Raw genomic sequence first — 27,724 nt, 5'->3', positions numbered from 1 at the left:
GTGGCTGAGATTGCACGCTCCGCTTCGGTGGTCGGGGTTCACTGGTTTGGATCCCAGGTGTGGACACCTACACATCACTGTCAAGCCATGCTGTGGCAGTGGCCCACATTCAAAATAGAGGAAGATAGGCACAGATGTTAGCTCAGGGCCAATCTTCCTCATAAAAAAAAAAGAGAGAGAGAGAGAGAGAGGGAGGGAGAGAGACCACAGACTCAAAGGTGGGGATGAAGAACTTGATCTTCTGTCTTATACATCAAAGGTGGGGGGATGACTTAGAAGACTTCTTTGCTCAGCCTGGACAGGGCAGGCCAATGCCAGGACTGGGGCCAAGGTTGAGGGCTAGTGGAGAAGAGCGCTCAGAGGACTAAAGTTTGGTCAAGGAGAGTCTTTGTCACTTCTCTGTGCCTCAGTTTCCTTCTCTGAGAGATGGGAAGAATGACGATCAAATGAAATAATGCGTGTAAAACGCTCAGCGCAGAGCCTTCTCAGTAAATGGCAGCGACTTTCTGTGTGGGGATCAGAACTCGGATCCGGTGGGACGTGCAAGCTGCTCCCTTGACAGCAAGCGGGCCTCAGAGGCCAGCGCTGCAGCCGATCAGGAAAGCGAAGTGAACAGGTGGGCGAGGCGGGTCGGCCCGGGGAAGAGAGGCAGGACGGAATGGGGAGCCGTATGGCAGGGGGGTTGCAGGATCGAATGGCGGCCGGCTGCATCCTTGATCGCCGGGGTGAGGACATGCGACCTGCACCAGGGTCAGGTCCGGAAGCCTGGCTTCGCAGACATTTGGGGTCGCGGTGCCCATGGAAGGCTACACTCTCTCGCCCGCCGGTGTGGGTCACCCTCTTCCGCATCCCCGCCCATCCCGCGGCAGCCAATCGCGGACGCTGCAGCGCTTCCGGGCGCCGTCCTCCAGCCAATCGCGGTTGAGCGAAAAAAAAATTGAGGCCAGAGACCAATAGGAGCGCTGCTGTTACAGCGACAGGACCAATGGTTACGTGCGAGGGGGCAGTGCGATCACCAATGAAAGTGCCCGTTACAGGCGGCCAATGGAAGGCGGCTTCTCGGCGGCCATCAAGCGGCGGCTGCCCTGGTGGCGGGGCCACGGGTCAAAGCTGGAGGCCCGGGACGGGTGAGCCTGTAGCGGGGCGCGGACCGGGCACGCCCGGAGGTCGTCGGGAGGAATGCGGCCGCGGGAGGCGCGGGGCTGGCTGCGTTTGGCAAGAGGTGGATAGGAGCACCCTCCTGACTCGTCGACGCCCGGTGGGTGCACATCGCGGTCCCCACCCCTGCCAGCTGGGTTTGGAGGTTTCGGGTGTGTGGGGTGCAGATGTCACCCCGGCCCCATCCTCAAGGCCGGGTCGGGGCCCAATGGGAACGGGGAAGGAGGAGATGGGGACCCCAAAAGCCCCATGCCCACGATGTTGTCTCTCACGTTAGTAGATCATAATAGCGGACATTTACGGGGCGCTTACTGCATACCGGGCCCTGTCCCGGCGCTTTCCCTGCCTCATCTCATTGAATCCCGCGAACAACCCTTTGAGGGCGAAATTGTCAGATCCCCATTTTCCAGATGGGGAGAGAGGCTCCGAGAAGAGCTGATGCCTGAGGAATCTGTCCCTGTGCTATTACAAGTCTCCCTTTCGGTCACTGTCTTAATTCAGGAACATCCGTGACATCCCTGACAGCCCCGCCCTGGAGATACTGGAGCCTCAGGAGGCTTGGGCCCCGGGCCGGGCTCTGGAAAAGTCCCAGAGCTGGATTTGGGGAGAGAGAGCAGAACACAACCCCTCCTAGGCTCCGGGGAGTCGGCAGGGACTTGGGGGCTCATGAGGGTGGACGTGGAAGGCAGGAATCTTAGCCTGAAAGAGAAAAACGCTCAGGATGAAGAACGATCTGATGAATAATAATGACCTGATGAATAATACCGACCTGATGAATAATAATAATTCTATTCTTATTTTTTCCTCATGCTTGTTTTTTCATGCCTGTTTCAAGGTCCGTGCTAAACGTGTAACATGCAGAACTGCGTTGAAATGTCACCACCATCTTTTCATGGCAACGCTCTCAGCATCTCCATTTTCCAGATGGGGAAACTGAGGCCCAGCGTGGCCAAGTGACTTGCCTGAGTTGACACAGGGAGAGCCAGGATTCGGCCCCAGGTCTGTTTGACCACGCCTGCCTGCCTGGTTATTTTGGGAAGGCGGGTTCAGAGCAAATTTTCGTATGGGTGCAAATTTGTCCAATAAAGGGGGTTCGGGTTGTTACTGTTGGGGACGCATCCTCCAGCTCCACTGAACAGATGTGGAAGCTGAGGCTCAGGGAGGGGAATTGGGTGCCTGAGGTACAGCAAGAGGGGTCTGGAATCTTCCCCTCGCGCCTCAGTCTGGACGGGTGGAATGTCGAGGTGCTAAAAGGACCCTCCAGCCTGAGGCCTGGGGACTGACCGGCTGTCCCTTTTCAGCCCCCCAGCTGTCAAGAGCATGCCTCTGTGCCACTGGGGGGCCACCGCCAGGGGCAGCGAGCCCCATGGGGATGGAGCTCAGGCTATGGCCACCAGGGGAGGCCTGAAGGTACTTCTGCACTGGGCTGGCCCCGGCGGCGGGGAGCCCTGGGTCACCTTCAGCGAGGGCACACTGACCGCGGAGGAGGTCTGCATCCACGTTGCTCACAAAGTCGGTGAGTCCCGTGGCAGGGCTGGGGTGCTGCAGCAGCTGGGCCTTCCATCTATCCACCTGCTTCTTCCTTCTGCAGACCTTGAGTGAGCACCTTGGTGGAGGTGCTATTCCACCAGGAAAATCAGCAAGAAACACAATAAAGAAGAAAACCAGCGAGGAGGCCAGATGATGGCCAAAAATTAAAAACTTAAAGAGATAAGGAAGGGGACCACGGGGATATCTGGGGGAAGAGGGGACCAGGCAGAGGGAGCAGTAAGTGCAAAGGCCGTGAGGTAGGAATTTGCTGGCAACAGTGAGGAGGCCAGTGTGGCTGGAGTGGAGTGAGTGAAGGGGAGCATGGAGTAGGGAGGTGACGGTGCAGGTGGTGCAGGGCCTCAGAGCCTCAAGGAGGACTTTGGTGGATTTCACTCCAAGTGAGGCAGGAGCCATGAAGGACATGACTGGCCTCAGGTGTCAGAGGGGCCGTCTGGCTGCCATGAGGGGAACAGACTGTTCCGTAGAATCAGAAGGCTGATTCTTAAAGAACTCGAACAGGTTTGCTGGGTGACGTGAAGCAAGCCTGGCAGAGGGCCCAGAAAATCTGATCCGTTTGAGGAAGCAAAAGACCTCAAGAGTAACTGGAGTGTTTGTTTGAAAGAGGAAGTAGGAATTGAAAGCAGAACATAATTATCAGGGTCCAGGTCCAGGTTATTCTGTGCTGAGGGGGTTGTTTCTCAGGGGGCAATGGGGAGCCACGGAAGGTTTAAGCCAGAGAGTGAAACAGTCCGATTGGTTCTTTAGGAAGTTGTCTCTGAGGGAGGCATTCTCCCTCTGTGGCAGGCAGTACACTTGGATATGGCGACTTTGGAGAGCAGTTTGGTCTCATCTAACGTGGCTGAGATGGATATCCTCTGAGGTCACACAGTTCCACTTCTAGAAATGTGCCCACAGACTCTTACTTAGCTCAAGTGCACCAGGAGACGCATACGAGAATATTCAGAGCTGCCTCATTTATCTTAGAGAAAACAGGAGATCATCTCATAGCCCCTCTACAAGAGAATGCACAAATAAATCACAATATGGTCTAACCCTGGAATACTATACAGCCAGGAAAAGGGAATTTAACCTAAGTTACACATATCACGTGTAAAGCTTTAAAACCTGTTGGAGTGTGAAAAAGCACATTGCAGAAGGCCACTTATAATACCGCGTTTAGAGTTTGTATCATTCTAGACGAGGTCATGGAGGATACGAAAATGATAAATTCTACTTCGAGAGTGTGGTTAGCTCTTCACGGGAGGGGAAAGGAGGTGGATGTGGGAGGGAGCTTCCGTTGCACTTGCCAGGTTTTCTTTCATTATCTGGTGGCTGGTATTTAGGTGATTAGAAATTCTTCTGAATGGACTATTTTTGATAAAGTTTTTAAGTGATGTGTATAAGTGGCACCGTGGGTGGCCGGTGTGGGGAATGGTGGCAAGTCTGGAGGCTGGCGTGGGGCTGGGCTTTCGCTTTAAAGGAATCGAGTGGGTCCCAGAGGGATGGAGGATGCAGAAAGGGCAGGACTTGTCCTCGATCTGATGTGACAGGATGGGAGCAGTTGAGAAGGACCAAGTCGTGGCTTAAAGAACTGAGCAGAGGCGGGGCAAGTTTGGGGACCTCGGATGAGATCTGTTTGGAACCAGGCACATCTAAGGGGGCTTGGGATATCCCAGGGGAGACCGCAAGGAAGTCCTAGGATGTTTCTTCAGGGCCAGAGTTGAGCAAGAAATCAGGCAAAGGGCAAGTTTGTAAAGTTGTGTCAGTCCATCTACAATGGGTTTTGCTGCAGTAACAAGCAGCCCCCTGTATTGTCCTGGGTTGGGACAATGAAGGTGGGACCAGCCACAGTGGCCTCGTGGTTAAGTTTAGCATGCTCCCCTTCAGCGGCCTGGGTTAGGTTCCTGAGCGCAGACCTACACTGCTCTGTTAGCACCCATGCTGTGCTATCGGCCCACATACTAAAAAGTAGAGGAGGATTGGCATGCATCTTCCTCAGCAAAAAAGAAAGACAGTGAAAGTGCCTAAAACCTAAGGCAGGTCGCATGGTTCATTTCTGTTTTGTAGTTTCACCAGCAGACACACCAGGGAAGATGGCAGGAGGATTTATTTGGATGGCTGGAAACATGCGCCTCCCTTCTGCCCATATCCCATTGGCCAGAAAGTGGTCCAATGGCTGCATCCTAGCTGCAAGGGATGCTGGGAAATGTAGTCTCCTGTGAGGCCTCAGCCTGGTCGCCATATTGCATGGTCCCCTGTGGGCAGGGGAGGAGGCCCAGGGAGGGCTAGTGAAGGGAGACAGCAGGTTTGGAGCATCTGGGGCAGATGGCAGCAGACGCTGACCCCTGACCTCATCCCACCCCGTTCCAGGCATCACCCCACCATGCTTCAACCTCTTCGCCCTCTTTGATGCCCAGGCCCAGGTCTGGCTGCCTCCGAACCACATCCTGGAGGTCTCTGGAGACACAAGCCTGACTCTGCACTTCCGCATGAGGTCGGGGAAGGCCCCTTGGAAAGCGGGTCCCCTTTCGTTCTGCCCCCACTCTCCCCAGCACACCCCCTTCCTGGAGCTGCTAAGCCCTGGCGGCACCCCTCCCTCCCTGCAGGTTTTACTTCCGGAACTGGCATGGCATGAATCCGCAGGAGCCAGCCGTGTACCGCTGCGGGCCCCCGGGGGCCGAGGCTCACTCCGGACAGGCAGAGCAGGGCATGCAGCTCCTGGACTCAGCTTCCTTTGAGTACCTCTTCGAGCAGGTGCGAGCAGGGCTGGGAGGCGGGACTGTTTGTGGGGGGCTTGGGGGCAACTGAGGAGCCCCCACTTCCCTCCCCAGTTCACTCTAGCTGATAGGTTTCAACTCATTCTATCTGGGATCCTTTGGCTGCCTGAACCAAAGGGTTCTGAGACTTTTAGGATGGCATGGGAAAGCGTGCTGTGATCGATTAGTGATGTCTGCCACAGGCATAAGGTTGGGCAGAGGAGGTATGCATCCTGTGTATTTGGCCTTTCCAGAAAATGAGGAGTCCTTCATTTTCTGGGGGAATGAACAGGTTCTCGTGCTTTCTTTTCTGCCTGACTCCCCCATCCCCAGGGCAAGCACGAGTTTGTGAACGATGTGGCATCGCTGTGGGAGCTGTCGAGTGAGGAGGAGATCCACCACTTTAAGAACGAAAGCCTGGGCATGGCCTTCCTGCACCTCTGCCACCTCGCTCTCTGCCGCGGTGTCCCCGTGGAGAAGGTGGCCAAGAAGATCAGGTGTCTGGGAATGGGGGGTGGGGACACTGCATAGGTGGATGGAAATGCCTGAGCATCTGGGAGCCAGGGTAGACCTTGCATACTGCCGTGCCTTCATTCATTCCAGAGACAGGCAATCGACAAAATACAAAAGTAAAAGGTTCAGTGTTTTAGGTGCTGATAAATGCAAATGGGGAGAAGTTAGGCAGGAAGAGGAGGAAGGGGACCATCAGGGAGTGAGGGGCGTACAATTTAAAACTGGGGAGTCAGGCAGTTCCTCACTGAGCAGGTGACATTCAAATGCAAAGATCTGAAGGAAGTGAAGCAGGGGGCCATGTGGGCATCTGGGAGAAGAGCGTTCTCTACAGAGGGCACAATCAGTGCAAAGGCTCTGGGGCCACCTTATATGTTGGAGGAAGCGTGGCTGGAGCAGAGTGAGCTTGGAGGACTCCCAAGAATTCAAGGGAAGGAAGGAGGCAGGAGTCCGAGTTGCTGGGAGCCAGCTCTGCTCCCTTCCACTGCAGTAAAGGCTGGGGCAATCAGGGCACACTGCCTGGAGGAGGCAGCAGGAGAGCTGGGGATTTCCAGACCAGCGGTTCTTCTTAAAGCACATGGTTTTCAGCCTGTGTTGTGTTATCACTGGAGGACTGGGGCTGGGACCCTGAAGCCCAGGGTGCTTCCCTGGGGAGGTGACATTGCTGCTGAGACCTGAAGGTTGAGTCGGCTTTACCCAGCAAGTGTTCTAGGCAGAGGGAACAGCACATCCAAAGGCCCAGAGGCAGAAAGCAGCAAAGGCCTGTCTCCAGGGAACTGAACTTGGAATGCGACTGGGCGAGTGCACGAGGAGTGGGCCAGGCACTAATCGGGCCTTTTCCTGAGGGCCCTAGGGAGCCCTGGAAGGCTTGGAAGCAATCGTGGGAGACAGCCAGAGGATCCCTCTGGTCAAGGGATTGGCGTGAAGGCTGGGGACGCGGAGACTGAGGCTGGGAAGCCTGTGATCTCAGTGGGCATCCTGGTGGTCGGCTGCAGGCCCAGCACTGGGGGGAAGGGGCCGGAGGCGGGGGGGTGGGGGTGGGGTGTGGGGGGCTTTATGAGGGGCAGAGGGGCCTCCCAGGGCTGTGCCTGTATGGATGATCATACTATTAACAAAACAAGCAATAGCGACTTCTCCAGTAATAATAACACCGACACTTGCCCTTATTATGTGCCAGTCATTGGTCCTGACCTTCTCATCGGCTCTCGAGGTGTGTCCTGTTGATCGCATCTCACAGACGAGAAGTCACAGCCCTTTAGAACTTAAGGAAGTGGCCCCAGAGATGGGGGTTCAGTCCCATAGTCTCCTCCAGTGGCTGTGCCTGCCTTTTTTCTCGACGGGGCGGCTGAGGCTCAGAGAGCTTAGGGGGCCCGCCGCCCGGGCTCCTGACCGCGTGTCCTTGGGTTTCCGCAGCTTCCAGGACTGCATCCCGCGCTCCTTCCGCCGCCAGATCCGCCAGCACAGCGCGCTCACGCGCCTGCGCCTGCGCAGCATCTTCCGCCGCTTCCTGCGGGCCTTCCAGCCGGGCCGCCTGTGCCAGCAGGTCGTCATGGTCAAGTACCTGGCCACGCTCGAGCGCCTGGCGCCCCGCTTCGGCTCGGAGCGCGTGCCCGTGTGCCACCTGGCGCTGCTGGCCCAGGCCGAGGGGGACTCCTACTACATCGGGGACAGCGGGCACGCCCCCCCGGACCCCGGGCCCGAGGCTGCTGCGGGACCCCCTACCCACGAGGTGCTAGTGACAGGCACCAGTGGCATCCAGTGGCGGCCGGTGCAGGCAGAGGTGAGCGGGCATCTGTTCCCGTCTTGGGGTACGGGGAGGGGGGGCTGGGGCGGGGGCTCCTGTTCAACCTTGGCCGTGGCTGTGTCTGTCTGTCCCCCGGGTGTGTTTCTTGTGGAATGTCCTCTGCCTGCCTGCCCCCTGGGACCTGATTTCTGGGGTCTGCCCCTTTGGGGAACCCTTTTCTCTGGCATCTCAGCTCCTCCTCTGCCTTTCCCCGGGTTCTGGCTTCTGGCATGGGTATCTCTTGGGTGTGCGTCCCATATCCCACCTGTGACACCAGGACTCGCTGAGGGGATGCCTTAGGAGGTTGTCCAGTCCCTCCAGCTCCCATGTGTCCCCAGGGTGAATGTCAGGGGGACTCTACACAGGCATAGGCCCTGCTCCATCCACCCACCCCACGTGCTGTGTTTCCAGGGTCCCAGTGGCAGTGGCGGTGACAGCAACAGGAATCCTGGTGCTGGCCCATCCGGGAAGAAAGCCAAGGCCCAAGAGGTGGGCGACCAGCCAGTGGACAGGCCGCGGGAGGTGCCGTGGACCTACTTCTGTGACTTCCAGGACATCACCCATGTGGTGCTCAAAGAACGCCACGTCAGCATCCACTGTCAGGACAACAGATGCCTGGTGGGGCCCGGGGCTGGGAGTCAGCGGGGTGGTGGGGGCGCTTCCGGCCTGCCATGCCCAACTGATGTCCCCCCGGCCTGCAGGAGCTGACGCTGCCTTCCCGGGCCTTGGCCCTGTCCTTGGTGTCGCTGGTGGATGGCTATTTCCGCCTGACAGCCGACTCGAGCCACTACCTGTGCCACCAGGTGGCCCCTCCACGGCTGGTGATGAGCATCCAGGACGGTATCCACGGCCCTCTGCTGTGAGTGCCCAGAAGGCAGGCGGGTGGCACCGGCTGCAGCTATGGCTGCCAGCTGGACCATGAGTTCTGGGCACTGTGGGTGTGTGTGAGTGCATGCGGGTTTTAAGTGTGTGCACACCTGCGAGTGTGCACACCGGGGATTATGCAGAGAGAGAGGGCACCTGTGATGGCATGGGTGGCGGATCGTGCTGAGAGGACTGGGTCTGGGACTGTCCCTGTGCACGTCCCGATGTTTAATAGCCTGCTTGCTATGCAGCCATGTCACTGCTCCAGTGACCGTGTTTAAAATTGTCATCGCACATTTTCTCACGGGACGGGATGGGTGGTTTTTGTGGGGCCGTGTGTGGTGCAAATGCTGGTGGCCATTCAGATGCCCGTCTGTCCTGGTATTTGTGGGTCGCTGTCTCAGCGATTCCGTTGGGACCTGTGGGGCTGAGAATGTGAAGTGTCATCATGTGGTCATCAGATGCGTGTGTCTCCGTCCTTCTGTGGCCGGGTCCGAGTTGGTGATTGTCAGCTTGTCTGGCCATTGGCCCTGTGCCTGGGTGTCCCCAGCCTACCTGTGACACTGGGACTGGCCCCTGGGGTGGCTAAGAAGTTGGACCCCTATGAGCCTGGTTCCCGCACAGAGGAGGATGAAGTGGCCATTTCACCTCGAAAAGGCTACAGCTGCGTCTATAGTCACAGCGAGGTGTTTGCCACCCATACAGGGGCCTGAGGGCCACGTCAGCGTGTGTCCTAGTCCCTTCGGGGTGCTGTAACAGAACAGCACAGATGGGGTGGCTTAGAAACAACCGACAGTCATTTGTCACAGTTCTGGAGGCTGGAAGTCCAAGTTCAAGGGGCTGGCAGGGCTGCTGTCTGGCGAGGGCCGGCTTCCTGGGGCACGGACAGCAGTCTTTTCCCTGTGTCCCTACATGGCAGAGGGGCGAGTGAGCCCTCCGGGGTCTCTTCTGTAAGGTCATTAATGCCGCTCACGAGGGCCCCACCCTCATGACCCCATCAGCTCCCAAAGGCCCCGCCTCCTTATCCCATCCCCTTAGGGGTTAGGTTTCAACCTATGGATTTGGGGACACAAACATTCAGTCTGTGGTAGCGTGTGAGCCACCACATGTGTATTTCTGGCCTCGTGGGGCTGTGGCCCTTCGAAGTGCCTGTCTGTGCTCATGACTGTTGTCACCACTGAGTCTGGATATCGATGCTTCTGTGCTCCCATGTGACACCCAGTAAGTGACTGCATCTGTGATCCTTTGGGTGTGTGATAGACTGGCCGTTGAGAGCAGCTGTGTCTGTGGCTGGGTATGTGCCCATCCAGCAGCTGACACCTGTTTCCTGTCTGTCTGTGTGTGTCACTGTCAGCGATGGTGTCTGAGAGTCATTACACACAAATGTGTGTCTGCTCTGGCACTTGTGTCTCTGTGTGAATTTTCATGGGTGTGACAGTGTAACATCCGTGTGTGTGTGTGCAGACACAGCGTCCCCACATATGCAGCTGTGTCTGACATTTGTCCCAGCCGGGAGTGTGCCCCTCTGTGCAGGATTTTTTTTTTTTTTTGTGGTGAGTAAGATTGGCCTTGAGCTAACATCTGTTGCCAATATTCCTGTATTTTTTTTTCTCCCCAAAGCCCCAGCACATAGGTGTATATCCTAGTTATATATCCTTCTAGTTCTTCTATGTGGGACGCCACCTCAGCATGGCCTGATGAGCAGTGCTAGATCCGCACCCAGGATGCGAACCGGTGAACCCCAGGCCGCTGAAGCGGAACGCGCAAACTTAACCACTCAGCCACGGGGCTAGCCCCATCTCTGTGCAGGTTTTGTGTCCTTGTTGCCAGGCACTGGTCCAGCAGTGTCCCCTTGTCCCCTTCCACCCAGGGAGCCATTTGTGCTGGCCAAGCTGCAGCCAGAGGAGGGCCTCTACCTCATCCACTGGAGCACCAGCCACCTCAACCGCCTCATCCTCACGGTGGCCCAGCGCGACCAGGTGGGCCTGGGGCGGGGGGGCCCTGGGCTGGGGCTGGGTGCGCTCCCTGCCTGGACCCCTGCTCAGCGCCCCCACCCCTGCCGCCCACCCCAGTCGCCCGGCATGAAGGCCTTGCACCTGCGCAAGTTCCCCATCGAGCTGCGGGCCGGGGCCTTCGAGCTGGAGGGCTGGGGCCGCACCTTCCCCAGCGTGCGCGAGCTGCGGGCCGCGCTGCACGGCTGCTCCCTGCAGGCCGGCGCTGACCACTTCGCTCTGCGCCGCTGCTGCCTCCCACGGCCAGGAGGTAGGGTGCCGGGGGCAGGGGGAGCCACGGAGCCGGGTGGCGTCTCCCGGACGCCAGCCCTCGGTGACTTCGCTCCTGCCCCCAGAGATCTCCAACCTCATCATCATGCGGGGGCCTCGGGCCAGCCCCCGGCTGCTCAACCTCAGCCAGCTCAGCTTCTACCGCATCTGCCAGGACGACATCACCCAGGTGTGGACGGGCAGCGGTCCCTGGGGGCACCCGGCATGGCAGCCCTGAACCGTCCTCCTCGAGCTGTTCCGGGCTGTGTTCCCGCAGCTGTCACACCTGGGCCAGGGCACAAGGACCAACGTGTACGAGGGCCTCTTGCGAGTGCAGGGCGGAGGCCCCGAGGAGGACAAGGCAGACGACGGGGACCCCCCCATGCCCGGCGGGGGTCGCGGGCAGGAGCTGCGAGTGGTCCTCAAGGTGCTAGACTCCAGTCACCATGACATCGCCCTGGTGAGTAAGCGCGGCCAGGGGACGGGCAGCGTGAGGGGTCAGGGTCTGCGGCCACCTGACCCGCCCCGTCCCCACAGGCCTTCTACGAGACGGCCAGCCTCATGAGCCAGGTCTCCCACGTGCACCTGGCCTTCGTGCATGGGCTCTGCGTGCACGGCTCCGAGAGTAAGTGGGCCCTGCCCGTAGCCCCCAGCTCCCCCTTTACAGGCCCACCCCTGCTGATACCCACTCCCTGGGCAGAACCCCGACCTCAACCTGGACCTCGAGCCCTGGCTGCACTGTGACCCTCCTCTGGACCCCGGATCCCTGGCTCCACCCCACCCTCCACCTACACCCTCACTCCTGTGTCCCAAACTCCACCTAACCCAGTGCCCATCTATCCTTGACCCCATCGGCGCCGTGACCCCACGCAGACCCCTGCCCTGGTGGGCACCCCAATCCTCGGAGACCTCAGTCCCTGCTCGACCCCCCAATCTACCCCCACTCTGCGTGTACCTCCAAACTCCTTGTAAGGGTGACCCCAGCCAGCCCCCAGCCCCACTGCCCTCCACCCCCTGCGTCTCTCTCCTGCTTTGCCCCCAACACTGGCCTCCATGCCGACCCTGCCTACCTCCCACTCGACGGGCACCCTGACCCTGTGAGGTCCTAACGTCTCTCACGCCCCAGCCTCCAGCTCCAGCTTTCACTTGTCCACCCCCGTTCCCTGCCCCACCCTCACCTATGTCAATAACACGTCAGCCTCCATCATGGACCCAGATGCCACTATTCACCTCTGCCTCCTCCTCCCCTATGCTCCATCCTGCATTTCTCCTCTCCCCAAAGTCAGTCCCGAACCCCTCCCCACACACCCCTGCCTGACACCTCCCCCCACAGTCCCAGCCCCTTCGTCCTGTGGCCCCCCAACCCTCGCCGTGCCCTGGAGGGTGGAGGCGGGTGGGCGGCCCCTGCAGTGGCTGGGCCTTTCCAGACATCATGGTGACGGAGCACGTGGAGCACGGGCCGCTGGACGTGTGGCTGCGGCGGGAGAGGGGCCACGTGCCCATGGCCTGGAAGGTGGCCGTGGCCCAGCAGCTGGCCGGCGCCCTCAGCTACCTGGTGTGTGGCCTGCGGGCGGGGCCTGGGTCGGTGGGCAGGGCCAGGGTGGCCTCAGCATCGGGTGTCGAGGTCTCCACACGTGCCCAATCCACACGTTGGCCCCGGGGGAGCTTTCTGTGAACCTCCTGTGCTCACACCCCCCTGGGGCTCCCATCGCCCCCAAGAGCTCCTCGCTCCTCGTCCTGGTGTCCCAGGTCCTGTGGGGCCTGGCCTCAGCTGCCTCTGTCACTCTCTCTTGCCATTCATTCCCCACCCCTTCTGGTCCAGTCTCCCCCTGCATGCCAGGCTCTGTCTTAGGCCCAGGGGACACAACAGAGAAAAACAGGCAGGAGTCTCTGTCCTCGGGGAGCTGGCATTTCAGTTGGGAGGGACAAACGAGAAAGAATAATTAAGTACATTACGTAATATGTTAGAAAGGAGTAAGAGCTATGGGGAAAACGGGGTGGAGATGAGTTGCTACAGTTTGGGGACGAGATGAAGTTTTAAATAGATGGTTGGGGGAGGGCCTCACTAAAGTGACCTGGAGATGAGGGAGGGAGCCGGGAGGGCATCTGGTGGAAGCACATTCCGGGCAGAGGGAACAGCCAGTGCAAAGGCCCTGGGGAAGGAGCATGCGTGCCCTGGGTTTCAGGACAGCCTTGGAGTCCTCTGGCCTTCTGTCCCTAGCCACTAGCTCTGGGAGAACAGGAAGGACCCACCGGGCACCCAGTGCTCCGTGGTCACGTCACTGTATTGGGATCTTCATATGACCATGATCGGCTTTTGCACTTGGGCTGTCTCTGTGGGGACCACATGGGATGGGGTGGGGGCGGGGTCTGCAGCCCCCATCGGCCATGCCCCCTTTCCACCCCCCTCCCCCCAGGAAGACAAGAGCCTGGTTCACGGTAACGTGTGTGGCCGGAACATCTTGCTGGCCCGGCTGGGGCTGGCGGAGGGCACCAGCCCCTTCATCAAGCTGAGCGACCCCGGCGTGGGCCTGGGCGCCCTATCCAGGGAGGGTGAGGACCCCGGCGGGGCTGGGCATGGGACGGGCTTCCCCGACTCCCTTCACCCTCGGTGACCTCTGACCCTGGCCCGCAGAGCGGGTGGAGCGGATCCCCTGGATGGCCCCCGAGTGCCTATCGGGTGGGGCCAATAGCCTAAGCACAGCAGCTGACAAATGGGGCTTTGGTGCCACCCTCCTGGAGATCTGCTTCGACGGGGAGGCCCCCCTGCAGGCCCGCAGCCCCTTCGAGGTATGTTCAGGGCACCCCTGGGCCCTTCCCAACTGCAAGGAGTCCAGACTGGCCTCCCCTCTGGCCATGTGGCCCCACAGATGTCGCCTCATCTCTCTGGGGCTCCATCAGGTCATCTGTCAATTGGGGTTAACTGTAGTCCTGGCCTCCTAAGGGTGTGTGGCACACAGCGAATAAGTGACAGGCTTCCCTTTTGGGCAGAATGAACAGGGTGGGGGTAGGGGGTCCCAGAGGACACCCTTGACCCAGCTGAGGGGTCAGGCAAGGCTTCCCAGAAGAGGCTGTAATCCAAGGGCAGAAATAACCACAAGTGACCCAGGCTGGGAAGGGCAGCCTGGGCAGAGGGCACAGCCTGTGCAAAGGCCCAGAGGCTTGAGTGCAGGCAGGGAGCTGCAGTCTGCAGGAGCTTCTTGGGAGTAGAGTTGGGTGGAAGCCAGGGCGGGAAGGGCCAAGCATGAGATGCTACAGCACAGCAGAATCTGCCAGACTGGGCTTCAGGTCCTGGCTCTGTGGTGGCGGGCAAGTCTGCTTCCCTTTGCTGGACTCAGTTGCATCATCTGTGAAATGGGAATGGCAAGAGCCAGGATCTGGCTGGTCCGGCCCTGTTCTGGGGGCTTGGCTGCCTCTTGGGGGAGGGGGCTGAGGGATGCACTGACTCAGGTCCCCTCCCTCACAGAAAGAGCACTTCTACCACATGCAACACCGGCTGCCTGAGCCCTCCTGCCCGGAGCTGGCCGTGCTCACCAGCCAGTGCCTGACCTACGAGCCAGCGCAGCGGCCGTCCTTCCGCACCGTCCTGCGTGACCTCACTCGGCTGCAACCCCAAAGTGAGCCCCCCTCAGTGCTGGGGCTCTGGGGGGCGGGGAGGGGCTGGGATCCCTGCTGACACAGGCACATGCACCCAAGGTCTCTGTACGGTGGCCCAGGGTGTGGGCTGCGCATGGCCGGAGCTCTTAATGTTTTGCTCCGGGAGAGCCACAAATCCTTTGGAAGAATTCAACCTCAGCAGTTTTTTTGTTTTTGCTATTTTTTTTCTCTCGATGAGAAGTTTGTACCCCTGACCCAATCTCGGAACATCCCAGGTGTCAGTCTGGATGCAGCCGACTCTGCATTTTGCACAAGAAGCGGAATTTTCCAGCTGTGGCCAAAAAGCTTTCCTTATCTCTGGGATTGCATGCTGGGGGAGCAGTCGCCCGCTTTCTGGACCCCCAAGTGTGGGTCTGCAGGTGCCTGGCATCACCCACTGTGGCTCTTCCAGATCTTGTTGACGTCTTGGCTGTGAACCTGGACTCGCTGGCGTCTGACCCCACTGTTTTCCACAAGCGCTATTTGAAAAAGATCCGGGATCTGGGCGAGGTGGGGGCGGGGCCTGGGAGCCGGCGGCGGGGCCTGGGCGGTTAGAAGGAAACCCTGGTGGGGGAAAGAGTTTGGATCTTAAGGAAAGTCTGGTCTAAGGGTGGTTCTCGGGACAGGTGGATGGGGCCTGACCTTGAAGACCCTCAGCTGCAAGGGAGGCCCTGAGGAATTGAAAGGGGCCCCCAAAGAGACCCACCAACCTGGAGTAGGTGGGGCCTAGGATTTTCCAAACAGACCTGCCTGGAGGCGGGGTCTGGGGAACCTGGGGCGGGGCGTGGGGAGCTGTGGGCGGGGCTGACCCTCCGCGCTCCGTCCAGGGTCACTTCGGCAAGGTCAGCCTGTACTGCTACGACCCGACCAACGACGGCACTGGAGAGATGGTGGCCGTGAAGGCCCTCAAGGCCGACTGCGGCCCCCAGCTCCGCACCGGCTGGCGGCGGGAGATCGACATCCTGCGTACGCTCTACCACGAGCACATCGTCAAGTACAAGGGCTGCTGCGAGGACCAAGGTGGGCGGGGCTAGAGGCGCGGTGGGCGGGGATAGGGCGTGGGTGTGGCTTGGCGGGCGGTGCCAGCAGGGCCTGGCCAATGAGAGCCTCTCAGTCCCAGGCTGCGGGCGCCAGCTGGGCGGGGCCGGGCTGCGTCCTCACGGTTGAGGGGGCGCTCTGCTGGGGCCGGTATGGGCAGGAGCTACCGTCAGCGCCGTCTCCTGGGGACGGGGTTCAGGATGGGTCCGTTCTACCTGAGGACTGGGCCTAGTGTGGGCGGGTCTTAGCCTTCCCTCCCCACCTTGGGGTAGGGGGACGGCAGGACTCAGGGTGGGCGGCCTCCGGTCCCTGCCTCTACCGCCCGCACCGGCCGCCCCTCTCCCGCATCAGGCGAGAAGTCGGTGCAGCTCGTCATGGAGTACATGCCCTTGGGCAGCCTCCGAGACTACCTGCCACGGCACAACGTCGGGCTGGGCCAGCTGCTGCTCTTCGCCCAGCAGATCTGCGAGGTGGGCCGGCCTTCCCCTGCTCCCAGGACCTGCCCCCTCTTTGGCCTGGCCTGAGCTGTCCTATCCCCCTGCTCGCCCTGCCCTGCCTGGGCCGACTCTCCACCATCCTAGCCCAGTCAGCGGATCACCTGGCCACACCCCTACCGGCCCTTTCCCCAACCCGCTTGGTATCTACTTTCTGGGACGCCCTTCGCTCACTTGGCCACGCCCAGCAGCCCAGTCCCACCCCATTCGCTCAGCCATGCCCAGGAGCGCCTGTTGTGGCCCCGCCCCCGCTGTCCGACGCTGCTCCCATAGGCTTGGGCCTCACCTGACATGCTGCCCACTCGCTCCTGGTCCCCGCAAGCCTGACCTGACTGTCCCCCAGCCACCCTGGTCACAGCTCCTCAGGCTCTGCCCTGTCCCACTGATCCTGACTCGCCCCGCCCCCAGGGCATGGCCTACCTGCACGCGCAGCACTACGTGCACCGAGACCTGGCCGCGCGCAACGTGCTGCTGGACCATGACAAGCTGGTCAAGATCGGGGACTTTGGCTTAGCCAAGGCCGTACCCGAAGGCCACGAGTACTACCGCGTGCGAGAGGATGGGGACAGCCCGGTGTTCTGGTGACCAGGCGGGACACAGCTGGAGGGGGGTGCCAGGCTCACCTAGAGCGGGCAGGGTGGAGGAGACAGATGTTGGGGTCTCAGATGATAGGGCTTGGGCCCACTGAAACTGCCCCCTTTCTAAGGGTGGGGCCCTAACTGGGGCCAGAGGGGTCCTTAAGCCCCAGGTCAGGACTCCAGACTGGTCTGGCCCCGCGACCTGAGCGCCCCCTCCCGCAGGTATGCCTTGGAGTGCCTGAAGGAGTCTAAGTTCTACTATGCGTCCGACGTCTGGTCCTTTGGGGTCACCATGTATGAGCTGCTGACTTACTGTGACTCCAGCCAGAGCCCGCCCTCGGTGAGAGCCGGGCCCGCACCCCCACCCCATCCTACAGGAGATAGAAAGGCAGGCATCTAATTTCCAGCTCCCCCACCTCAGCAAGCGCTTGCCCCACCTCAGCCTCGCCATCCCAGTCTGTAAAATGGGCCCCTTACACTGCAGGTGTCTTTGATTGTGACAGAAGCCCCGCTCAGGAACAGCTCAGTCCACGATGTGCAGACTCCATGGGAGACTGGCAGCGGGGCTGGATCTGGACCCTCAGATGTCATCAGGAATCCCATTTTCTCCGTCTGTCGGCTCCGCTATTCTCTGTGGTCGCATCTCAGACAGGACCACTCTCTGTTGCAACAGCGGCCCCCCAGCCGAGGGGCTCCCAAGTCCTTTTCTTTCCGGCATAATCCAGAACGCTCTCTGATTGGCCGAGCTTGGTTCACGTGTCCACCACGGAGCCAATCACTGTGTAGCACCGCCCCAAAATTATTGGCTAAACCTGGGCGGGGCCAGGAGGCAAGAATATGTTACAGTTTATTCCCGAAGCCAATCAGAGTACCTTTTATAGAAGAAAAAAAACCCAAAACGATTGTAGCCAGGCAAAAACAAGTTACTGGGAGGCTTAATGACAGCAAACACCTGATTCACACTTGCTCTATGAATATTAGTTTATCTAACTTCTGACTTTCGCGATAACCCAAGTGGTGGCGTCACCGCGTGTTACAGATGAGAAGACTAAGGCCCAGAGAGGTGGTCATAAGTCCAAAGTCAGACAGCTAAGTGTCAAGTTCCAAGCTCCTGGCCGCTCCCCAGGCAGCCCTGTCTCTTGACGAGAGCTTGTCGTTTCTTCTGTAGAAATTCATCGAGCTCATAGGCCTCACCCAGGGGCAGATGACCGTGCTGCGGCTCACGGAGCTGCTGGAACGAGGGGAGAGGCTGCCGCGGCCCGAGAAGTGTCCCTGTGAGGTGAGGCCGCCCGCTTTCCCCTGCCCCCACCCTGGGACCAAGAGAGAGCAGCCGGTCAAAGCCCCAGTCTTTCCTTCCACAGATCTATCTCCTTATGAAGAACTGCTGGGAGGCAGAGGCCTCCTTCCGCCCGACCTTCCAGAACCTCATACCCGTCCTCAAAACGGTGCACGAGAAATACCAAGGCCGGGCGCCCTCGGTGTTCAGCGTGTGCTGAGGCCCGCCCACAGCCCCATGGGGGAATCGGAGCAGGCAGGACCCCCAGAGAGGGCCTCCTGCTCCAGCCCCCCATCCCCCCCACCCCCAGAGGGAGAGGTCAGCCTCCCCGGCTCCCTGTGCCTCACTAGTGCCCCAGACCCACCTCCGTGAACGGACTGTCCTCATCCCTTCCGGCTGCTGTGACAGTACCGTAGACTGGGGGCTTAGAAACAACAAATTTATTTCTCACAGCTCTGGAGGCTGCGAAGTCCAAGATCAGGGTGCCAACATGGATGCATTTTGATAAAGGCTTTTTCCTTGTTCATAGCTGGACCCTCTGGCTGTGTCTTCACAAGGTGGAAGGGAGCAAGGGATCTTTCTGGAGCCTCTTTTATAAGCGCACTAATCCCATTCATGAGGGCTCCCCCTTCCTGATAAGCAGCTTCCGAAGGCTCACCTCATACCATCGTGTCGGGCATTAGAATTTCAAGATGTGATTTTTTTTTTTTTTTTTTTTTTTTTGCTGAGGAAGATTGACTCTGAGCTAATATCTGTTGCCAATCTTCCCCTTTTTGCTTGAGGAAGATTATCGCTGAGCTAACATCTCTGCCAGTCTTCCTCTATTTTGTATGTGGGTCACCACCACAGCATGGCTTGACGAGTGGTATGTAGGTCTGCACCCAGGATCCAAACCCGTGAACCCCAGACTGCCAGAGCAGAACACATGAACTTAACTACTGTGCCACCTGATTTTTTTTAATGAGGTCACATTGATTTATAATATTATATACATTTCGGATATCCATCACTCTATTTTGACTTCTGTATAGACTGCATCATGCTCACCACCTAAAGTCTAGTTGCCATCTGTCACCGTACACGCGTGCCCCTCTATCCCTTTCACCCTCCCCTCCCCTCAATGTATGAATTTTGAGGGGACGCACCTTCCATAATCATGAGCCTGATGTAGACCCCTAAGGGGCCAGGACGACCAGGGAGCTAACCAGGCCCTTGAATCCGATCTTTCTGCCTTCCGCGGCCCCCTCCCTCAGGGGTCACCATTTCCAATAGCTGGTGATGAACTCACACAGTCCTGTGCTGCATATCAACGTCCGGTCAACAGGCCACATATATGACTGCGGTCCCGTAAGATGTGTCCCATAGAGCCTAGGTGTGTAGTGGGCTGTACCTGCTAGGTTGGTGTAAGGACACACTATGACATTCGCACAATGACGGCATCGCCTGACAACACGTTTCTCACGGTCGTTAAGTGACCTCTGACTGTGTTACCTCCTTAAATTGTTGCTCACCTCTAAATCACCAGCTGGCAGTTAGACCAGTACCTAGAACACAGAAGGTGCTCAATAACTAGCTAAATCTACCAACAAAGGATTGGGGGCCCCACGTGCCATTTAGATAAAACTGCCAATTTCACCCTTTCCTCCCTGTGTGACCTCAGGCAAGTGGCTGCCCCTCTCTGGGCGTCTGTGTCAAATGCTTAGCAGAGTCATGCAAACAAGTACTTAATAAACATTTGATATTATTGTTAACTTGGTGTTTGCCAGTGTTTCTCCTTAACAGGTGTGCTGGAGACGGATGATGTGTCAGCCACGTTATGAAAGGCAGTTAAATAATGTCCCTTTTCATAGGATTTCTCAGGACCTTGCACATTGCCAACTCTCCTGACCAGAGACTTCCACACGATTCTAGTGACATTTGCTTTTTGTAACAGTTTTCAAAATTAAAAATTCCTCATCATTATAAATCTTTTTTTGGACAAGTAATCTTGACCTAGGCAATGAAAGTCTCCCTCTGTCCGTCAGCCACCACTGTTGCCCCCCCCCCGGAGGCAACTAATGTCATCTGCTTTCCTGTTTTGGTTTCTAGAGACATTTTATCCAAATGCAAGGAAGTCTGTGCATATATTATGCTTTCCTGTCTTTTGCAAAAATAGTAGCATGAACTCCTATGCAGAGCTCCAGTCTGTATCCTTGTGGTTTATTTTTTCCACATAATAGGCCTTGGAGATGGTCCCGTGGCTCCAGGCGTGCAGAGTTTTCTTGTTCTGTTTCATGGTGATGCTGAAATGTTGTCTGCCTCCATTCCCTCCTGGGGTTCATCGGGTCGTTTCTAACCCTCCCCTGTGCCCAGGATGCTGCCACAGTGAGTGAGCATGTGCGCACAGCATTTGCCCCGCATTCAAGGGCATCTCTAGGACACATTCTCAGTGGGAATAGCTGCTTGCAGGATCTCGCCCAGTAACCGGGAAAAGGTGTTGCCACTAGAATTTTTTTTTTCTTTTGAGGAAGATTAGCCCTGCACTAACATTTGCCTCCAATCCTCCTGTTTTCGCTGAGGAAGACTGGCCCTGAGCTAACATCCGTGCCCATCTTCCTCTACTTTCTATGTGGGACGCCTACCACAGCATGGCTTGCCAAGCGGTGCCATGTCCACACCTGGGATCCGAACCGGTGAATCCCAGGCTGCCGAAGCGGAACGTGCGCACTTAACCACTGCACCACTGGGCCGGCCCCAGATTTTACATTTTATCTGTAAAAACTTCCAGCTGTGTCTCGAAAAGATGTAACTGCAAACCATGGCAACAATCTTGTGACCACACCCAGAAAGTTTAAGGATGATTCCTCAAAATCATCGCGTAGCCTCAGTGTTTCCATTTCCCCAATTGTCTCTGAAATATTCGGTGTCTGTCTACAGTTTGTTCAGAGGAAAGTCCAGACAAGGTCCAGGCACTGGATTTGGTGGAGGGCGGATCCCTTTAAGTTCTGGGTTCCTCTCTGTGTTTCCTCCTTGCAACATACTGGTTGAAGAAACCGGGTTGTTTGTCCTGGAGGCTTTGCCAGTGCGGTGTCATCCTTGCGGCGGAGTTTGATGCATTCCTCTGTCCTCACCGTGACTGACCAGTGGTCAGACCCAGTTTCCTTTTTTGGCAAGACTCACAGAGGGCCTTGTGCCCTCTCTACATGCCCATCTTCCTCTACTTTATATGTGGGTCACTGCCACCACATGGCTGATGAGTGGTGTAGGTCCATGCCGGGGATCAAAACCTGTGAACCTGTGAACTGGGAAACCCAGGCTGCTCAGCAGTGGGCAGTGAATTTAGCAACTACACCACGGGCCTGCCCCTATTTCCAAATACTTTCAATCGGGGTTTGAGTTGCTCTCTCAGTACCGTGTGGGAAATGGATTGGGGGCCAGGGCAGCAGAGGAGGGACCTGAGTGGAGAGGGGAGGTGCTCCAGTGAGAGAGGACGGGGCGTAGCTTCAGGGATGGGGAGACTGGATGAATGCCAGGTGTCATCAAGGCCCTCGAAAATGTCCCTCTCCGGAGCTCAGATCACAGGCACCAGAGGCGGGTCAGAGGGCAGAGAGATGGAGTCGATGGAGGTGGGAAGACCCATCTGACCCCAAGTCCCTTCTCTTGGGGTGAAAAGACCAGCTGCCCAGAGGGGAGGGTCAGGGAGCATGATGTCAGGGGTCCGGGCCAGTTACAAGTAGCATCCCTGACAGATGGTGGTTCAGGATTCAGCTGTCCCCTTGCCTCAGCACCACGCACAGGCAATGGGGGGGTCCCTCAAGATCTTCAAAGGTGAAGGGCCTAAAGGAGCCACCCAGGTGGTCAACACAGAGCCGGGCACCCAATAAATGTGGGCTCTGTTCATTTTCATAGCTTCCCTCATCATCATCCCCAGATCTCTTCATTGTCCCCCAGGAAATGCTGAGAGCTCACGCTAACCCGTTGAGACCCTGCCTAGAAGTCCCTTCATCTCCCCTTGAAACACTGCCTTGAAATCCAACCTTATCACCTCAAGGGCAGCGCCTGGAGGTCCGCCATAAGTTCAGTGGAAGGAGGTGCCTCCGCTGCTGTCCTAGGCGTCGTAAGTTCTCAGAATAAAGGAAGCAGAGCTGCTCCACTTCCTGCGATTTCATTTGGGGCCAGTGGCGTAACAGGTCCACCCTGTCCGAGATTCGCCAGCGCCCTCCTCCTCCTGGGGCCCCACCTGGGCCCCCCACGGTGGCCCCCCGGGGTCACAGAGCATCCTCCCCACCCCTCCCCAGGCGTGCAGCCCCTGGACTTCTGCAATCTTAACTGCCGTGACTGCACTTCCGTTCCCGGGCCAGCCCCACCTGCTCCTCCCTGCCCGCGCCTCATTAAGACATCCTCCTCCCGAAGGTTGGCCACCATGATGCCCTCGGGGCCGCTGCCCGGGGTCTGCTGGACCTCACTCCTCTCCCTGCTTCTCGTCTGCTGTCTGCGGCCCCCAGGTGAGGCAAGTCAAGCTGGGAGGGCTGGCGTTGGGTGGGGGGCGGTCAGTGGAGAGTGAGAGCAGAGAAAGCCGCTGAGCTCTCCACATCCTGCCGTGCCTGGCTGCGCAGCGAGCACATCCTGAGACTCAGATCTTCCGGGGGCTCACCAGGGTCCTCGAGAGAAAGTTGTGCTTCCTTAACTCAGCCTTCAGGGCTCCCCAAGGCGTGGTCCCTCCGTGTCCCCAACACACACACACATGCGCACACACACACACACACACACACTCCCAGCTCCATGTAGCCCCTCCACCTCTGCCTATGCTCTTCCTTCTGCCAAGACCACTCTTCCCCTTCACTTGGCTAACTCCTACTTATCCTTCAAAACTGGCCACAGTCGTCCCCTCCTCCCAGAAGCCTTCCCTGACTCACTTCTTCCTGTATCTGGATCGGGGTCTCCCCTGGCCACCTTCTGATGTCTCCCCACTTGCTGATCCGTCACCTGTCTTCCCCACTAGCCTGAAACAGCCTAAAGGCGGGGACCCTTAGGCCTCGGCAAGAGGACGGGCCGAATGGTGGGACCTGCGGATGGGTGGGCTGGGGGCACCAGAGCAACCAGCACAGCTTCTGGCTCTTCCCACAGGTGCCCAGGGGCAGTTCTCGCTGCGATTGGAGCCCCAGGACCTAGTGGTGCCTGAAGGAGGGTCCATCTCGGTAAACTGCAGCACAGACTGTCCCAACGCTCAGCACGTCACTCTGGAGACGTCCCTCCCCAAGGAGCCATTGAGCAGTGGCTTGGGCTGGGCAGCCTTCCGGCTCAGCAATGTGACTCATGATGACAGAGAGGTCCTCTGCTCCAGCTTCTGCAATGGCTTACAGATATCAGGCTCTTTTGGCATCACAGTGTACCGTGAGTGGATGTGGCCGGAGGTGGGGACCAGCCTCAGGCGGTGGGCTGGGGGGTAGATGGCCAGCGTGCAGGCGAGCGGGGCCTGAAGTCTGCAGGAAGGGACCAGGGCTCTCACCCAGAGCTTGGACCTGGATGTGTGTGTGACAGAGACAGAGACAGACAGAGAGCTGCCTCTCAACTGTATGCCAGGGCAGCAGCTGTGCAGTCAATTCATCGGGGTCCCAGCAAGCATTTTGAAAATGACAGCTCACGTGTTTTATTTATGCCTTTTATTTTTACGGCAGGGAATCAATTCATGTGGTTCCAAAATCAAAAAGTACAAAAAGCTGTGAATGTCGGATCTCTATTCATCTAGTGGGGCTGCCAGTGGCCGCTGGCTTACGAGTTGACTCATTCAGTCCTTACCCAGGCCCTGGGGCGGGGACGTCCACTTGTGAGCCTCATCACACAGATATGGAGACCGAGGCTCAGGGTAAAGGCCGTGCCAGCCTTCACAGCCCCTGAGCAGAGAAGCTGGCAGTGTGGCTCCAAAGTCCCTGCCACTAACAGGCGACGTCTTCCTCTCCAGACTGTGTCCCCCCTTACTGGTTTCTTATGGACCCTTCCAGACTGTCTCTGACTTTAGAAGAATACAATAGTTTTCAGAGATAAGTGTAGCGTGTGTGTATAATTGTGTGGGCTCCTGTGTATGCGCCGGAGTCGGTATTTGTGCTTGTGTGCCTCTGTGTGTCCGTGAGCGTATGTATCTATGTGTCACTATCTGTGTCTATTTGAGTGTACTTGTGTGTCTGTATATGCTAGTGTCTGTATGTTTGTGCCTGTCTTTGTGTGTACCTGTTTGTGAATGCCTGTGAACGTATGTGTATGTCTGTGTCAGTATCTGTGAGTGTGTGTCTGTGTCAATATCTGTGTCTGCGTGTGAGCATATGTGGATATGTGTCAGTATCTGTGTGTGTCTGTGTCAATAACTGTGTCTGTGTGTGAGCATCTGTGGATCCTGTCAGTGTGTGTTTGTGTCTGTCAGTATCTGTGTCTGTGTGTCTGTCCGTACGCGTCTATGTATACATCTTTGTATCCGTGTGTATTTCGGTGTAATGCATACACCTGTCTGTGCGTATCTGCATGTCTATGTGTGTGTGAGTCCCTGTCTCTGTGTGTCTGAGATGCCTCCGTCGGTGTTCTGTGGGAGCCTGTTGGTCCTGGCTCGTGAGAGCCCACTGTGCTCATCTCTTCCCAGTTCCTAGTCCCACGTGGCCTGAAATCAGTCAGTGGGAGTATTTACAGGGGACAAGTGGGCGGATGCTCCATGTCTGGGCTGCCCCGCTCTACTCCAGGAGCCCAGGCATTCTGAACACACCACTAGCCCTGACCAGTGGTACCCGGGCTAAGACGGAGGCCTCCTTGTTAAATATCCAAAAATTGTGAATAGTAAGATGTTAAATATTTTTCATAGCAGCCAGACCGTGGGCTCTGTGACAGCTTGAGACCAGGCTTGAGTTGTCGAGGGAGAGTAAGATGCTGCATTTAAGGAGGCCCAGGCTTGGTACGTGTGCCTGCGAGGGCCCCTGCGGCTGCGAGAGGACCCAGCCTGGGGTGTCAAGTCCCCTGTGACTGTGCCAGAGCACCCTGAGACGCTGTCCCAGGCGGCTCCACCGTGAGAGCCCTGAGCGCCTGAGACTTACTGGGGAGGGCTGGACCAAGCTCTGGGAGAGGCCAAGGCCAGAGTTGAGGCCAGAAGCTGGGAAGAGGGGCCAGGGGAGTCCCCAGACGTGACATCAAGGAGGCAGGTGGACACACAGGTCTGGAGTTTGGGAGACCCACATTTTAACCCTAGTTCTGCGCTTTCCTGGCTGTGCATCCTTGGGCAAGCCACCTCCCCTCTCTGGGCCTCAGTTTCTTCCTCTGTAAAAGGGAAGGATGACAGAGGAGATTTTACTGGGTGGCTGTGTGAATGAAGGTGGACGACATTGGAAAGTCTAAGAAAAGCTCTCAATAAACAGGAATTTTTATGATTACTATTAACCTCCTAAGTAGTCATAAACATTAGTCCTCTTCCTTCCTTGTTTCCCATAACTATGAGGTCCTTGGGAACAGGACATCTGACTTTTATTTTAGTGCCTGGCAAGGTATCTGACAAAACAGGAAATCATAATCACGATGCTAATGGCAACAGCAGACACTTACACTGGTTTATTAATTCAAAGTTAACAGCTCTGCGCTGGGCCACCCTAGGCTCCTCTACACTCCCAAGGCAAGTGCTGCAGGGCTGGCTGCTAAGGGCTATTCTCCACTTCCCCAGGGTTCCCCGATCTCGTAGAGCTGGAACCCCTGCCCTCCTGGCAGCCCGTGGGCCAGAACCTCACCCTGAGCTGCCAGGTGGCAGGCGGGGCGCCCCAAGACAACCTCACCGTCGTGCTGCTCCGCGGGGAGGAGGAGCTGAGCCGGCAGCCGGCGGTCGGAGAGCCCGCCCTGGTCAACCACACGGTGGAGGCCCGCAGAGAGGACCACGGCGCCAACTTCTCGTGCCGCGCGGAGCTGGACCTACGGTCCCGAGGGCTGGGACTGTTCCAGAACAGCTCGGCCCCCAGGCAGCTGCGAACCTACGGTGAGGGAAGGGACTGCAAACGGTGGGTGATGAGCTGAGCCGGAGCCCACGTGCCCTGGCCGCGCGGTTCCCGAGAATAGGGTGGCCTGGCCCTCAAGGCTTCTGGGAAAACATGCCCTTGGCCACCGGGTGAGGCGACCTCAGACGGGAGGTCTGCAGCCGCGGGAACTTCCGAGAAGGCTGTGAGGGTGTGTCCCGGGAAGGTGACCCAGGCCACAAGGTAGGCTGGGAAAGAAGGACCCTGGTTGGAGGACAGCGTCACTACGGCTGTGTGAGACGTCCTCCTGCTCAGGCCCACCCTTCTTTCCAGCCTTGCCCGTGGGGCCCCTGCACCTCGATGTTCCCCGGTTCTTGGAGGTGGAAAGGCTGTGGCTCGCGAACTGCACGCTGGACGGGCTGTTCCCCGCTTCCGAGGCAAAGATCCAACTGGCGGTGGGGGACCAGATGCTGAAGTCCCAGGTCGAGAGACACGGGGACAGGATCACGGCCACAGCCAATTCCACCGCGAGGGCGGAGCAGAACGGCACCCAGGAGATCGTCTGCAAAGTGACCCTAGGGGACGAGAGCCGGGAGACCCGAAGGAACTTGACCATCTATAGTAAGAGGGGGCGGGGCGCCAGTGGCCCGAGGGGCGGGGCCTTAGCCACAGGGTGGGAGGAGCTGCGGTGTGGGCGGGGCCTAGGTAACCAGGGAAGTACTATAGCCTGAGCGTCCCCAAATGGGCCGGGGCACAGACAGAATACCCGAAAGGCGGGGCCTCGATACCCCGAGGGGAAGGAGGCAGGTGGAGGGCGGGGACTGACCGATGGGAGGTGCGTGGTCAGCTGAGTCCTGGGCAATGCTCCCCCTTTAGGCTTCCAGGGGCCCATCCTGACCCTGAGCGCGCCCAGCGTCGCCGAGGGGACCATAGTGACTGTGACTTGCACGGCCGGAGCCCGAGTCCAGGTCACGCTGGACGGAGTTCCAGCCGAGGCCCCGGGGCAGCCCGTCCAGCTTCAGCTAAACGCCACGGAGAGGGACGACAGGCGCAGCTTCATCTGCAACGCCACCCTCAAGGTGGACGGGGGGATCTTGTACAGGAATGAGAGTGTCCAGCTGCGTGTCCTGTGTGAGTAGGGCATTCTGATCTTTAATCCCTTGCTCCCCCGATTTGGGAAGACTTGACTCTCCCTTGCCCCATGGTGCCTCCAGTGTGCTGGGTGTGTCTGACCATTTGGTGGTTCCACAGACGGTGCCAAGATTGACCGAGCCAAATGTCCCCAGAACTTCACGTGGGAAGAAATGACCACCCACGTCCTTGAGTGCCAGGCCTGGGGCAACCCGGACCCGGAGCTACAGTGTGTGAAGCAAGCATCGAAGGTCAAGGTGCTTGCCGGAACCCCATTCGTCGTCAGGTTAAAACACCATGGTACCTACACGTGCCACGCGAACAACTCACACGGGAAGGACACTGTGACCGTGGTGGTGAACGTTCAAGGTGAGCCGAGGCGAGGCTGGGGGTGTAGAGCGGCAAGCCCAGGAGGGGCCGGGGCGCGCGGAGTTACTCCTCGCTTCTCTGCACAGCTCGGAACCCCGCCGTCGTCCCCGTGCTGGTGGTGTTAGCGATCCTTGGCCTGATCACTGTCTCAGCGGCCTTACTATATGTCTTCGTGTTGAAGAAACACTCCGTGAGTGACATCTACTATGTGAATCGGGGGAGCACCACCTGCTTGCCCCTCAGGTCTAGGCCGGCTGACCAAAGACTGGGGGAGGAGTCGTCCTGAGCCTCGGGCCGCCGGGATACTGGACAAAGGGGATGGGGGTTTGGCTGTGTCTCCGGGTTTCGTACCAATAAAGCCTTCAAAATCCGGGGTCCGTGGCTT

The 27,724-nt window shown here is 58.2% G+C and overlaps 2 protein-coding genes and 1 long non-coding RNA gene across 11 annotated transcripts; 2 read left to right on the top strand and 1 right to left on the bottom strand.

Annotated features, from left to right (window-relative positions):
- The first annotated feature begins 1,078 nt into the window (after positions 1 to 1,078).
- Positions 1,079 to 19,635, top strand: TYK2 (tyrosine kinase 2). 8 transcript variants are annotated; one of them, XM_014857565.3, is made up of 25 exons: positions 1,079 to 1,258; positions 1,994 to 2,157; positions 2,460 to 2,674; positions 5,059 to 5,182; positions 5,295 to 5,442; positions 5,778 to 5,941; positions 7,368 to 7,734; positions 8,149 to 8,355; positions 8,439 to 8,596; positions 10,472 to 10,580; positions 10,674 to 10,863; positions 10,949 to 11,052; positions 11,140 to 11,322; positions 11,400 to 11,487; positions 12,290 to 12,417; positions 13,280 to 13,415; positions 13,498 to 13,652; positions 14,329 to 14,479; positions 14,911 to 15,008; positions 15,326 to 15,518; positions 15,888 to 16,006; positions 16,439 to 16,611; positions 16,831 to 16,948; positions 17,777 to 17,887; positions 17,970 to 19,635. In XM_014857565.3, exons 3-25 carry the CDS (start codon positions 2,479 to 2,481, stop codon positions 18,102 to 18,104), a joined length of 3,555 nt encoding a protein of 1,184 aa, XP_014713051.2. In that variant the 5' UTR covers positions 1,079 to 1,258; positions 1,994 to 2,157; positions 2,460 to 2,478; the 3' UTR covers positions 18,105 to 19,635. The 8 variants fall into 8 exon arrangements, 5 of the variants coding, with proteins under 5 accessions (XP_014713051.2, XP_044609694.2, XP_070348084.1 ...); XM_044753759.2 differs by lacking the exons at positions 17,777 to 17,887; positions 17,970 to 19,635 and adding an exon at positions 17,093 to 17,721; XM_070491983.1 differs by lacking the exons at positions 17,777 to 17,887; positions 17,970 to 19,635 and adding an exon at positions 17,093 to 17,721 and having other exon boundaries at positions 16,831 to 16,996.
- LOC139041288 (uncharacterized) lies at positions 18,638 to 22,015 on the bottom strand. Its single transcript, XR_011496150.1, has 2 exons — positions 21,901 to 22,015; positions 18,638 to 21,165 (listed from the first exon to the last, which is right to left on the bottom strand). It is a non-coding gene; the product is annotated as an uncharacterized lncRNA (long non-coding RNA).
- On the top strand, positions 21,980 to 27,712 carry ICAM3 (intercellular adhesion molecule 3). 2 transcript variants are annotated; one of them, XM_070491989.1, is made up of 7 exons: positions 21,980 to 22,368; positions 22,991 to 23,257; positions 25,557 to 25,862; positions 26,173 to 26,460; positions 26,716 to 26,970; positions 27,091 to 27,339; positions 27,426 to 27,712. In XM_070491989.1, the coding sequence occupies exons 1-7, from the start codon at positions 22,287 to 22,289 to the stop codon at positions 27,623 to 27,625; spliced, it is 1,647 nt and encodes a 548-aa protein (XP_070348090.1). In that variant the 5' UTR covers positions 21,980 to 22,286; the 3' UTR covers positions 27,626 to 27,712. The 2 variants fall into 2 exon arrangements, with proteins under 2 accessions (XP_070348090.1, XP_070348091.1); XM_070491990.1 differs by having other exon boundaries at positions 22,025 to 22,373.
- The last annotated feature ends 12 nt before the right edge of the window (positions 27,713 to 27,724 follow it).

The sequence above is a fragment of the Equus asinus genome, chromosome 20 (assembly GCF_041296235.1).
Source record: "Equus asinus isolate D_3611 breed Donkey chromosome 20, EquAss-T2T_v2, whole genome shotgun sequence".
Classification (NCBI taxonomy): Eukaryota; Metazoa; Chordata; class Mammalia; order Perissodactyla; family Equidae; genus Equus; species Equus asinus.
Note: the sequence above shows the minus strand (reverse complement) of the source record. Positions and strands in the feature narration are given on the sequence as shown.